The sequence below is a fragment of the Mytilus edulis genome, chromosome 14, assembly GCF_963676685.1.
Source record: "Mytilus edulis chromosome 14, xbMytEdul2.2, whole genome shotgun sequence".
Taxonomy (NCBI): domain Eukaryota; kingdom Metazoa; phylum Mollusca; class Bivalvia; order Mytilida; family Mytilidae; genus Mytilus; species Mytilus edulis.
Window position 1 is genome coordinate 69,465,490 of NC_092357.1, and position 14,969 is coordinate 69,480,458.

Consider the following 14,969-nt stretch of genomic DNA (forward strand, 5'->3'; position numbering starts at 1 on the left):
CGCGTCTGGCATACTAAATTATAATCCTGGTACTTTTGTCAATGCCACTGCTGGTGGACATTTCGTCCCAGAGGGTATCACCAGCCCAGTAGTCAGCACTTCGGTGTTGACATGAATATCTATTATGTGGTCATTTAAATTTTCTGTTTACAAAACTTTGAATTTTTCGAAAAACTAAGGATTTTCTTGTTCCAGTAAAGATTACCTTAGCCGTATTTGGCACAACTTTTTGGAATTTTGAATTCTCAATGCTCTTTAACTTTGTACTTGTTTGGCTTTATAACTTTTTTGATATAAGCGTCACTGATGAGTCTTATGCAGACGAAACGCGCGTTTGGCGTACTTAATTATAATCCTGGTACTTTTGATAACTAATTATTTAGTGTATGCAAAACTTAACGTTATACATAGATTTGAACTATTGTAAAATTATAACCCCGTTATTACTCTTTCACGAGTTAGAAATAAATGAGACAGATATATAGGTAACAAATAAGTCTTTGATTTAAAAAACAGTTAAACTCTTCTAACAAAACAGTGAAGAAGGAATACATTGAAAAGTGTGCTCAATCGAACGTCTGAATTGGTTGATATGACAATGGTTAGAATCAATCCGCATAAACTGTGAAATCATACAGCACAGATATACAACAAAACTGATCAAACGATGTGGGTTGTGATCTTTTTTTACAACTGACATAAACCAATGTTAGACTTTAATACGGTTTCCCCCTCGGCTCTTGCGCTAAAAAAACATATTCGATTTATTTGTCAGTTTGGACGTATGATCGAAAACTAAATAGATTGATTTACGACTTAAAAACATCAACTATGAGTCTTTTTACTATCATGATTTTACACGTAGGGATGATTGTTCTAAACAAAAGTTTTAACTATTGATTATGAATTACAAAAACGAAGTATGTTGCAGTAACATATTTTATTATCAACTCCTTTCTGATAGCATTTCCACTTTTTCATGTCATGAAGGCAAATCATCTGCAAAATAAACATGAATTGAAATTAAAATGAATATTATTCATAAATGATAATAATAAATAACAGTAATTCTTGATAACGATCGATACTCCATAACAAAATAACATTTGCGTAAACAATCATATGTAATACGCCTAATGAGTAGTGGATTAGACGGTGTGGCTTTCAAATTTTTCATTTTGATAACTTTGCACAATTTTTACATACCGTTAGCTAATAATACATTTCAATCATTGTTGTCTTTTTAAATACGTGTTTGTAATTTCGAACGTAGTATGTTATATCGTACTTATAAAGTGTTGCAAAAAGTAACAACAATTATTTCATATTGTCCAAATATCATGTCATTTTTCGCACTGTTTAATAGTAAACACAATCAATTTTAAGAACACTGAATTCCCCCATTGTATATTAAAAACAAGATAAGTAACTCCATGTAAAGGTATACATGTTGTAGCACAAGACTGCTTTTTCATATTTATTTGAGCTGTTTCTTATATATGCATATAAATTCATAGATACCAGGATTACATTTTGCATCCATACCAGACACAATTGTCGCCAACACAATAGTTATCACTGACGCTCGAATCCAAAGAAGTTTTTTTAAACACGAAGTTCAAGAGCATTGAGGTCAAAAATTTCTAACTTTTGTGCCAAAAAGTTAAGTAATTGAATGCACTACAACTGTATGGTGATTTTCATCATACAGTTATATTTTATTTTACATTGTTGACTGCATTTAATTAACCTCAACAACTATTCTGTACACATTGTATTAGAAACAGTTATTTTTGAAAGCAACTCTTCAAACATAGTAATATAATATCCTTTGCTTTATTCAGAAAATGATAGTCGTTTAACGCTAACATAAATGTTATGGCAGTTTATATAACATTCTGTCGTTAGATAGATAAATAAAATGAAAGATACTTGGAGTTAACGTAGGAGACTATTTTAGTTAATATCTTGACTTTATATGATTTGGTATAACCTAAACGGCAAACTTTCCAAAACAAAACTGAGCAAGAATTGCTGTATTTGTAGAAATCATGTATCATGATAAAAAAAACTTCTCAACTTGACTGTATTAATGATGTATATATCAATTTTATTTTAATTTGTAATGAATGAAAATATCGATCATCTCATAAGCTGTTACTTTCACTTACTTACAGGTTTCACTGTTATCAGAGTCTAAGTAAACTGCACTATTTTTCTAGGGTGAAGGTCATGGTTTACTTACTGTAGTGTTTTATAAATTGCACTGAACCCAGGAAAGACGGTAATAGTATCAGACTTGAAGACAATTATCATTTTGTTGGAAGTCGAATTAAATTCTAATCCTTCAAAGGGTCCATCATCTAATGTGGCCAGTAATGTATCTGTGCTAATTTCGCCATCATAAACCTTCTCAAATATATGTTTTTAAATATGTAAAAATGTTTAAATTTCACATCACATCGACTCGTCCACCATCACAATGGGTATCACTATATAAATCAAAATATAAATACTTTCTGAATCATCTGAGATCAACCGCTTCATTGTAATGATTGGTATTTGTTATACTACTGCTTACCCGAATTGCTCCTTACGAAGAAACTGCTCCAACAAAGTTATGAGGAGGACAGATTAACATTGACACTCCGTAAATTTTATGGACACCATCACGAATTGGTGGATCCATACGATGTATCTTTGACCAAACTAGCTAAGGACATTTTTACCACATGGTAGATTGTTGTTTGTCATTATGTCGTCTAGTCTTTTAATTACCAAACGTAACTTATTCCCGATTGTGACTGTTTTGCTGAGTGTGAATTCGCATTACTATAAGACGTCTTACGGTACTTGTCTATCCCAAATTCATGTATTTAGTCTAAATGTTTAATGTAATATTTGTAATTCTCATCGGATTTTGTCAAATGTGTTGACTTCTTTTCTATTATATTTATGTGTTATGGTAAATAATACCAATCACCGCATTCATTTATTAGATTTCATTTTGTTCAACGTAATCAGTGCGATATTTTACGTTTGAAGTGATTTTCAAAACAAACCGGACATAGCTTTATAATATAGTTAATTTCTGCCTTAGTTTGCTATTAATAAATATTGAAATGTGCATTGTTATTAAGTGCAATATCAGTATTTAGTTCAAATGTAATCTTGGGTCAGTCCTAGTTCCATCTTAGTCATTCAAATGACGTCATTTTTCATTTTTTGATGATCTGTTTTACAAATTCAAATGACGTCATCATTTTTTGGTCATTTTTTACAATTTCAAATATGACGTCACTTGGCGTTGAGGTTTAAACATATTCGGATGTGTCTACATATTGTGTTGCAAATGTCTGGTTATGTAATGTATTTCAGTTGTTTCCTGTAATTAGTTAATATTTCAGTTCTATCATATACAGCTTTTGTTAATTAATTTTATAAATTTATTGTTTGCAAACGTATACATTATTCTAAATGATAAGGATGTTCTGGTAACTAACAGAAAACCCTGGCCGTTTTTGGCACAACTTTTTTGATCTGTTGGTCCTCGATGCTGTTCGACTTTGTGCTTGTTTCGGCTTTCAAACATTTGTATCTGGGCATCACTAATAGATCTTGTATGGATAAAATGCACTTCTGGCGTATTAAAATTTTCAACTTGTTGCCTTTTGTTGGCTGTTGTTCGTGTGTTTCTTTGTCAATTGTATTCTCCAATTTATTTACATTGTAGTCCTGTGGTGTTGAGTTGTCATCTTAATGTTATATTTCACATGGCTATAAAAGGGGAGGTTTGGCATGCCACAAAACCAGGTTCAACCCGCCATTTATTTCTTTAAAAATGTCCTGTACCAAGTCAGGAATATGGCCATTGTTATGTTATAGTTTGTTTCTGTATGTGTTACATTTTAACGTTGCGTCGTTTGTTTTCTCTTATTTTTTAGCGTAAATTCACATTGCGATAAGACGTGTCACGGTACTTGTCTATCCCAAATTCATGTATTTGGTTTTGATGTTATATTTGTTATTCTCGTGGGATTTTGTCTGTTGCTTGGTCCGTTTCTGTATGTGTTACATTGTAGTGTTGTGTCGTTGTTCTCCTCTTATATTTATTGCGTTTCCCTCATTTTTAGTTTGTTACCCCGATTTTGTTTTTTGTCCATGGATTTATGAGTTTGAACATCGGTATACTACTGTTGCCTTTATTAAACATGTATTGACAAAACTACTATTTTGTAATATTTAGTAGTTTCTGAACCTTCGGAATCAAATTCTGAATCAACCGCTTCATTATAATGATTGGTAATGGTTATATGTAAAATGCAGTACAAGGTTTTGTACAATTGTTATCATTCGACCTTGCTATTTTTCATCACGATTTTAGGCTTAATAAACTATTTTTTTAACCTTTGAAAATGACATTTTGATAATTCCATCTCTATTTGTATACAACAAAACATACAAAAAACTACATCCTACACGAATTAAACATGTATAAAACTACTATTTTATAATGTAAGCATTATCAAAACAAGTATGAATACAATAATAATATTAATATAGCATGATATTTATTGTAATCTAATTGTTTAATATATGTGTATACCTTAACTGTATCAGCAAAATAGGGTTCCAATTCGACGAAAGTAAAGTTCAACATTACTTTAGATCCTTCCTCAACTATTATGGTGTAAGTACATCGTTGTTCATTACAATAGTTTAAAGGATAATGAGGTGATGTTAACCTTCCCTCTGGCCCTTTAAAAGTTCCACCACATGTAACTGTAATGGTAAAAAATGTACATGTTTATTCGAAAAATTATTGTATCAACATAGATGTCTGTTTTCAAAAGATAAAATATTACTTTTCATCTGGTTAAAACCTGTAAAACAATATGGTAACCTTGCCATTGAACAACATCTTGAAGAACAAAATGAACCTAAATGACATTTTAAACAACACCGACATATAAAATATACCCTAATCATGTATTAACTATAGAAAATTTAAAGAATTTGTTATACCCTATAGCGGGTTATCTTTGCAGATGTAAAATTTCAAAATTTGCAATGAAAAAGGTATACGAAATACTCTGGCAGTTATTATTCTGGTGGATTCAAAACTTTTATGAATATATTTGAATGTACACTGGCGGAATTTATTTTTGGCGATTTTATTGTATTCGCGAAAATAATAAAAAATTTACACACCGCAAAAATAATGCGCTATACGGTATGCTACATGTATTCTTTCCAAACCAAGTGAGTATTTGGACCATACGCGAATGGTCATGACCATGATGTGTTTCATAGACAAAAACGAACCAATTAAAAACATCCTGTTTTAACTCTTATTTGTTAATAGTTAATATAAATTACACATTGGAATACAAAAATAATTCCAGGCTTTATTAAAACTATCAGTGTGCTTTTGTGTTGTTTTTTTTTAAAACTGTTGATTTCGTCTTCGTTTTATCAGTATTCAACCAACAGCTGATTCTACATTCACAACATTCCCATAATACATTTGGAACATAATGTGTACTGTTCTATGGTAGGGTTGCTGTCTCATTCCCCATTTTCATTCTCAATTTTATGTTATATTCATGTGGTCAAGTGAAGGGTTTTAATGGTTCTACCTGACTTCGTAGGACTTAAGTTTGATTGTTTTTGATTATTCGAACTATAATCAGTGAGATCAGAGAAAGAGCCTCTGGTATGCGTGATTATTTAATTTCATGTGTTTGTGCCTTCACCAAAGAAGCCATCAGCTTAAATAATTATGTCCTTATTATTACATCATATCTAATCGTACCTTTGAAGTAAGGGATGGTATGGAATAATTCTACCCTCGTCCAAATATAGTAGTATTGTAGTTTTTGTGGTCGGGGAAGGAGGTACAGATGGAGCAATGCTATATGCTTTTTAAAACAGTAAGTCGTTATTATTGAAAGAGCACTATTAATGGAAAGAATTGTCGACCTTTGGCAAGAAAACTGAGTCATTACCAAAATTACGACCTCAGAGCTGAGAGACCATATATTTGTCTTATTGTTCTGCAATCATCTTTTCACTGATCCATTTATTATTATTTTTAAGGTGGTACCTAACGCTACAGGGAGATAACTCTGTAAAGTCATCTAAACGTTTTAATTACGTTGTGTTGTAAAAGGAATATTAAGTTTCTCAATGAACAAAATTGATGTTTGTCAAACTGCTATATAGCTAGTGTAATTTTTCTGACAAAACGGTTGGTTCAAAATTTTAAAAATTTTTATATTTTTGTTAAAGGCAAATTTTATGAAAATTAATCGAGCCGAATTAATTTTAGTGAAAGTGTTGGGTACCACATTATTTAACGACGTGTTGTTCATTTGATCTCATTTATTCATTGCTCAGCATTTGATTATGACTTCCAATGTTCTTGCTTTCCTCTGCAAATATATTACGACATCGTGAAAAAGTGGCGACAATGCCTGAAGACATTACATAGAAAGAATATATCTTTTAATAGGTAATTTGAAAAGAATGTATAAGATATCTGCATATCGTCTCAAAGTCAAAACAGAAATTAATTCCATCACCAAAGCTCGTTCCATATGATATATATCCAATCTCGACAATTAAATTTTACTATTCAAAACGCTCGTCGACTCTCGATTTTAATTTTAAAAATCTATCAGTCCTGAGAGGATTAATATCGTATCATACTCGATGCAATGGTTAAATCTTTATGTATACAATACGTTTAGCGAGATAAATTTCACTGAATTAAATGATCAATCGCGTGGTGTATGCTATGTTTTGAATGATTCAAAAACTTACAACAACAGGGCTTGCAACATTTATCACTTCCTGAACAATTTCCAGCGTTGTCCTGATACTCATTTTTCCAATGACAGGAGGATGTACTACTTTTACAGTTGCAATCTACTGAAGCTGTTAAATGATAAGTTTTTTGTTCTTTTAATAAACATGTCTTTGTGTTGATATTTTGTCTGTCTTTTCACTACCCCAAAAAAGGCAACAGCAGAATACCGCTGTTCAAAATTCATAATAAAATTGAGAAAGGAAATGTGTCAAAGCGACAACAACCCGACCATAGAGCAGACAACAGCCGAAGGCCACCAATGGGTCTTCAATGTAACGAGAATTCCCGCATCCATAGGTGTCCTTCAGCTGGCTCCTCAAAAATATGTATACTAGTACAGTGATAATGGACTTCATACTAAACTCCGAATTATAAACAAGAAACTAAAATAAAAAATCATACAAGACTAACAAAGTCCAGAGTCTCCTGACTTGGGACAGGCGCAAAATTGCGGCGGGGTTAAACATGTTTATGAGATCTCAACCCTCCCCCTATACCTCTAGCCAATGTAGAAAAGTAAACGCATAACAATACGCACATTAAAATTCAGTTCAAGAAAAGTCCGAGTCCGATGTCCAAAGATGTAACAAAAGAAAATAAATAAAATGACAATAATACATAAATAACAACAGACTACTAGCAGTTAACTGACATGACAGCACCAGCCCTCAATTAAACTGATTGAAAGATTATGTCTTCATCATGTGAATATCAGGCACAATCCCTCCCGTTAGGAGTTTAGTATCATACTATCATAAAATATATGAGAAGAACATAACCCGTGTCATGCCAACAACTGTTTTTTTTTTAAATAAATGTGTTCAGTTCCAATGCAAAGACCCTATAAGTGAATCAATATTAAAGCCAAAATATGCAATCTTTAATGACCTGACAACAGTATCGTAACTATATCCCTTTTTAATGAGTCTATTTAAAGGTTTTGTTAGTTTCTGAGGTGAATACTGACATTTTTGTGCTTAAAAAATAATATTTCCATTAAAAAATTGGATGTGAAATACCTGAACATATAAGATGTCTGCATGTTGAGTTGTATTTATGAATTATTTCCTTGTACCGTTGATAAAATTTAGTAAATGTTTTGACCGGTTTGTGATATCGAAAACCCTGGTGTAATAATTTTTCAGTAATACATAAATTTCTCTCGCTAAAATCTAATACTTTGTTACATACACGAGCGAATCGTACAAGTTGAGATATATAACCATCATGAATCGATTAAGAAAAAAACAAACAAATCCGGGTTACTAAGTAAAACTGAGGAAAACATATTAGATATAAGAGGAGAACTACGACACAACAGAAACACAACACTAAAATGTAACACACAGAGAAATGAACTATAACATTGGACATTTAAATAAAACAAATGGTTGGTTGAACCTGGTTTTGCATATAGCCAAAAATAGCAATCATATATGCTCTGTGTTGAAGACCTATAATGGTTTTCTTTAATAAATTGTTACTTGGATGGAGAGTTGTCTCATTGGCACTCATACCATATTTTCCTACGTCTATCTACATGATCTATAAGCAGTAAAAATCCTGAAATTTTCTGATCATTTCTCATTTAAAAAGATAAACAAACAATTTCTATGGTCAGGTTGTTGTCTCTTTGGCACATTCCCCATTTCCATTCTCAATTTTAAATCTTGAAAACAGAACTAGTATTTGTGACACACATTTTACTTACTTGGATGTATGGAAGTGACATGCTAATTACATTTACTTGCACATTACTTGTTTAAAAAAAAAAGTAATCTACTTTACTATACAACGGGTAACATATTTGTTACATACCAATGCATGTAGGCGGCTCACAACATCTGTTTGGATTGCAAAAAGGACCTATGCCTGTATCTTGTTCATTAACATCACACACAGGTTTACTCTCTCCGTTTTTAGCTTTACACTGAGCATGCTGAAGTGTGTCTTAGAATAGATAAGAACGACAAGACAATGTACATATACATTATAAAATGAGCTACATTAGTTTTAGGATTTCTCGCAAAGAAAGTATCATTTCAAATGTTTAACATTTAGTCTTTATGCACTTTTTTATTAGATATTTAAATCTAAGAATATTGTTAGGCTTCATTATTTCTAAAATTATTATCTTTTATTTTCTTGTAAAAAAAATCTAAGTTATTTTCATTTATTTTAGAAAATTAATTAACGAAAAAATGGTATCGTTTTTATGAATCAACAGTAACATGCGTATGCGGTTTACATACCATTACATGTAGGCGGCTGGCAACATCTATAACTATTGCGGCAACATGAACCTGTGTCTTCTTCATCTACAGCACACGTTTGTTTACATATTCCACCTCCAGCTTTGCATTGACGTGTATCTAGATATACAATTGATACAAATATAATTTCTATTTTTTAATAATCCTTGATTTAAGGATGTATTCTTCTGACTTTTTAGTCTCGTTCAGTCTCGTTGAAATCTCGTTCTTGAATTATTTCCAAAACATGTGATACAAGTGGAAAATATCAATGAACTTTAAAAATATTATTATCAAACATAACAACTCTGTGAAAAAATTGTGTAGTTACAATGAACGGTTTTTGAGTAATCCAGTTTTCAAATTTTACGATCAATCAAGTCAGTATTTTTAGCCAAAATTTTGAGAAAATGGGTGAGGGATACAAACAATGATTTTACAAGAATCATGTACATCACATATCATTTTGGTCTTTTCAAATTTCTTATATATGTATGTTTTCAATCATTTATAACAAAAAAGTTGAAATAATATGCATTTTGTTCTTAAAACTGAGAAAAATCACAAAAATAGAAAATTGACAGTATGGTAGATTTTACACAAAAAAGCGTCAAAATATGATAAAACTTTCTTATATTAACACCTACCTATAGTTTTTTTAAGTAAAACTTATTCAGATTGGTCCACTTCATCTTTATAGAAAGTATGAAAAAAAGTTTAATTAATCATCAAAATTGGGCATTTTTAAAGGGCCGTAGCAAAAAAAAAGTGCACCACCATATGATTTTTTCTTCACCAATTATTTTGTTACACTCTTTTAAACCCAAAAATCAGGTTAAGAAAAAAGTTTAATTCTAGAAATTTTTGGCTCCTCAGAGGTGTACATCCTTAATTATAGAAAATATAGAAAAAATAGTGTTATTCTTTATTGTACACTGTGTCTACATTCCTGCTGGTTAACTGTTAGTTATAACACGATGTGACTTTTAACTTATTATGTCTTTTAGTTTTGTTCACTAATAATGGTCAATATAATGGATGGATGTGTGACTGTTGTCGAAGCAAAAGGTTTATTAAGCAATAAATCCAAGTTAAATCGATCATTTACTGTATCAAATCAGGAATATGACAGTTGATATCAATTCGTGTGATGTTTTTGATCTTTTCTTTTTAACATTTCCTGAACAACCTTTTTTTAGAAATTTGATCCAGTCAATCTATATTTTTTATTATTTATTTATATGATAGTTTTATAGCTTTTGATATGCGCAATAAGACCAAACAGAAATTAATTGATTTTAGAAAATACGAAAAGTATATATTAGAAAATATACTCTTTTACTGACTATTTAAAATTTTAAAAATCAAGTAGGCCTGACTACTTATTATCATAGATGTTAAAAAGAGATCAAACTAAACAAATTCGTATAAAATTAGATTGAAAAATACGTTCCAAATGCTGTCATTTGTATTTAAAACCAGACTGTAATCAACTCGAAAAACTAAAACAAAAAAGAGTTAAACTTTATTTTACATACATAATTGTACTTTGATTCTGCATTAGTCATGTTAGTGTATAAAACCACATCACAAATTTTAAAAAAATAAGACAACAGAAAATTATTGTCCCTAGTATTCAAAAAAATAATATATTTTCAAATAACGATAAAGAAGTCTTACTTTTAACTTTAAGAATTGTCACGGCTGCAGCACAAACAATGAAAATGGCAAGTACAAATACAAATTTCATCTTGATGTTCGACTCAGAACATGTAAATTGTAAGTAATGTAATTATGAATGTATAAATATATCTATATATGTATACGTAGTATTGATCGTGAGTTTGTCTTGTTGTAAACGAACACGTTTTACCACGTTGAAAGCTATATTTAGATACATTGTTTCAATCTGTTGCATATGTAGAGAAAAAGTAACCACGTATTGTATTCAGACACTTTTAAAGATTGCTATAGAATTACTAATCGAAGAATTCAAGTAGAGAAAAATATTCAACGTGTGACCGAACACCACATTAATTCACGAATGCGCGTAGAGCATGAGTTAATTATCAGTGTTGTGCGGTCACGAGTTGAATATTTTTTGATATTTGCATTCTTTAATAAGTTATTCTCTTTACTACATTGGCAAATGGATTTTTTTTTTTTAAATTAATGTAAAATATGTAAGACAATACATCTTTTTTCGACGCATTTGCAATTTGTTTTGATCCGCCGTTATCGACGACTTGAGAACGCCTATTTTTGTATGACGTCAGAGAGTGAAATAACCATGATTATTTCACATGTGAAATTATTGGTTTTTATTTTACTGGGAAATCAATGTAATTCATTGCAACAATTTAATAATAAAATTTAATCAACTACAAAAATTGCAATGCACTGGAGGATACATAGATCTGCACTTTTACAAAATATGTTCCTTACATCGTAACTTCAATCACCTTCCCTTTCATGAATGTCACCTACCGAATTAGACTATTAGACCGGATTTGTTATCTTATAAGCAACACGATGGGTGCCACATGAAGAACAGGATCTGCTTACCCTTCCGGAGCACATGAGATCACCCCTGGTTTGTGGTAGGGTTCGTGTTGTTTATTCTTTAGTTTTCTATGTTGTGTCATGTGTACTATTGTTTGTCTGTTTGTCCTTTTCATTTTTTGCCATGGCGTTGTAAGTTTATTCTCGATTTATGAGTTTGACTGTCCCTCTGTTTTTTTGCGACCCTCTTATACAGCTATACATAAGTGCATTACATAATATATTAATTAATTATCTGATCATTCTTCTCTTCTTAGATTTGTTCCACAAGAAAAATTCATAAATGGACTGTTGTATTGGTCAAATAATCAATAAAACTATAAGTTTTAAACAAGCTAAAGTAATCTATTCTTGGGATAAGAAAATCCTTGGTTGTCGAAAATTTCAAAGTGTTGTAACAGGAAATTTTTAAAAATGACCATTTAAGAATTTTTCAAATATTTGTATAAGTAATGCTTTGAAAGTAATGTAATTTATTACTTATTGAGCTTCAAAAACTCTATATACCACTTTGCCTCATATTCTCATTAAGAAAAAAATCACACACCTAATTAAATGGGTATTTAAAAAGCTAGAATGTGATAACATATGTTAATAGTTATCAAAGGTACCAGGATTATAATTTAGTACACCAGACGCGCGTTTCGTCTACATAAGACTCATCAGTGACGCTCATATAAAAAAATTCGTTTATGTCATTTTAAGTACCAATAAACAAAAGAACTATGTCAATGGGACATGTTTTGATACAATAACCGCCCTTCATGTTTTAACTAGATATCATTTGTGTTCGCTTTGGAGATTCCATATATCATCAAGTTATTGGAATTCAAATAAGGGTCCTACCGTGCACAAGTCATCTGTGTTCGCTTTGGATCATCAAGTTAATGGAATTCAAATAAGGGTCTTACTGTGTAATTGTGGACGTATTTTTTTTTGTATTGCTATGAGTCTCATTCCTGACGAAAATCAGCAAAGACCCATCGCAAAACATTTGCTACAAAAATTTAATGATACTTTTGGATATTTTGATGATATACTGGTTGTCAATAATTACGATTTTAGTATGTTTACTACAAAAATTATCCTGTTGAACTTACTTTAAATAAAGCTAATACATACAATGACCTCTGCTCTATCTCGATATTGATATCTATATCATTAACGGAAAGCTTAATACACATATTTATGATAAAAGAGATGATTTTTCTTTTCCTATCGTTAGTTATCCATCTATAGATGGTGACGTTCCCTTGTCACAACCCTACCGGTATTTATGTATCTTCACTGGTATGTTTGGCTCGAGTATGTAACATGAAAATCTCAAGGTTACCATTTTGTTATTGTTTTATGATTAATAGGTTTACAAGCGCATTCAATTTATGGTTTTTGTACTGCATGTACAACAAACTAATATTAATTAAGATATTTGGAATGAGTCAAAACGTTTAAACAACACACAAACACTATATATTACGTGGATTTGTTTTTAAATATGACTTTAATTGTGGTGTGCATTTAATCCAGGTGGAATTAAACATTGATATACATGATATTAACATGCTAATGTATTATGAAATCTTCTGTTTAGTATTGAATCGATTTGTCCGATTATAGAATATGAAGTACATGTAAATAACCTCTTTCATGCGTTGAAGATGGCAGTGAATAAAAAATAATAATTAATATCAGTACAACTCATTTCTTGTTACGGCCATCGTATGGGTCTCTTGGTATACAACAAGTATTCATGCAATGATCGTGCTAAAATGTTTTATAATCATCATGATTATTCACAAATATGTTACAGAACATTTAAAATGTTTTAAATGTTCTGTAACATATTTGTGAATAATCATGATGATTATTGACTTTATTATAATGTAGATGTTTTAAATGTTCTGTAACATATTTGTGAATAATCATGATGATTATTGACTTTATTTGTCTGCAAAATTTGTTGAGAAAGTACAATGTCTCATGTTTATATGAAACCTGCATAAAATATAAATATGCTATATTATACAAATGAACATTTAACTTTGAGGATTTTGGTATTTGAATGTAAATACTTCCGGTTGTACAACGTGACAAAATCCCAATAAGGCAATAACATTGTAAAGTACTTTATAGGTACCGTGTACTTGTATGATGTTCCTCCTTTACAATTACATGAAAGTATTGTTTCTGCAGATTTTAAAATTATTTAAGAATTATGCAAATCCCGGACCATTGATTTAGTTGATCATATCATATATTTCTACTTTTTTAAGCATTGTTTTAGGCAGGTTTTATTTGAAATTCTTGAAAAGGAATCTCTTGGTGCAAAAACAAATATGACAGATATAAACGAAATGAAAAGTTATATTATACCTAGTCCATATATCTTGTAAACCTTTGAAAATCATTGTACATCACTTACGACAGTAAGTCGTGGTTGTGGTGTTAAGCAAATATATACAAGATTTTAATTTAAGAACAAAAAGATGTTTCAAATTCAAAAACAAATAATGGAGGCACTTTGTTTTCCTTTGATTATTGATGATTACGACATATAAATGTATATAACTGATTAAGTATAATGCAAAATGTATCTATTAATCTAAATTGTAAATAATTAACACATATAACAGGTATGGCTCTCAAACGATATCCGCCTCAGCGAGTGCCGTTTATATATATTTTAGGTCTCCACGTGATTTGACCATCTAGTAGTCATACAATGATCGTGCTCAGAATCAGAATTCTTATCATTTTTTCAGTTCATATGAGTTTTATTTTCTATCTATATTTAAAGAATAAAAATGTATTACACAGCATTGATCTGCTATGTACATGTATTGTTTGCATTTGGAAGCGTAGATATTGATCTTTGCGTGTATGGAAATAAATGACACCGACAAAATAACCAGTCAGTGTACGATATCTTAGAGATGAAGTGAAGTCAACACACACAATTATATTGAAAAGGTTATTAAGTCGACATCTTCAGTACATGCATAGAAAACCATTCAAATACCAAAATTCATCAAAGTTAAATGTTCATTTGTATACTATAGCATATTCATATTTTATATAAACATGAGACATTGTATTTTCTCAACAAATGTTGCAGAAAAAAGTCAATAATTATCATAATTATTCACAAATATGTTACAGATCATGTGAAAAATCTACTAATTACATGTAAATATTTTCTCTGGTCTTTATTTTTTAATTTGCACTGTTTATTTGTGAGTTAAATCTAAATGTTCCTATTCTAAATGTTTCATTATTTATTTTAT

General features: G+C 30.5%; 1 protein-coding gene across 1 annotated transcript; it reads right to left on the reverse strand.

Moving 5' to 3' along the window:
* Window positions 1-926: 926 nt before the first annotated feature.
* LOC139502862 (scavenger receptor cysteine-rich domain-containing protein DMBT1-like) lies at window positions 927-10,915 on the reverse strand. The gene is made up of 7 exons (XM_071292490.1): window positions 10,804-10,915; window positions 9,124-9,243; window positions 8,690-8,821; window positions 6,826-6,939; window positions 4,607-4,782; window positions 2,246-2,409; window positions 927-999 (listed from the first exon to the last, which is right to left on the reverse strand). Exons 1-7 carry the CDS (start codon window positions 10,871-10,873, stop codon window positions 996-998), a joined length of 780 nt encoding a protein of 259 aa, XP_071148591.1. The 5' UTR covers window positions 10,874-10,915; the 3' UTR covers window positions 927-995.
* Between the last annotated feature and the right edge of the window lie 4,054 nt (window positions 10,916-14,969).

Bases quoted from the DNA above. Each gene is read 5' to 3' on its own strand.
- LOC139502862 (XM_071292490.1), bottom strand. From the start codon at position 10,873: ATGAAATTTGTATTTGTACTTGCCATTTTCATTGTTTGTGCTGCAGCC. The intron at 6,940-8,689 runs GTATGTAACAAA...ATCATTTAACAG, and splicing joins TGAGCCGCCTACATGCATTG to CTTCAGTAGATTGCAACTGT. The intron at 2,410-4,606 runs GTATACACATAT...ATATTTGAGAAG, and splicing joins ATTTTGCTGATACAGTTAAG to GTTTATGATGGCGAAATTAG.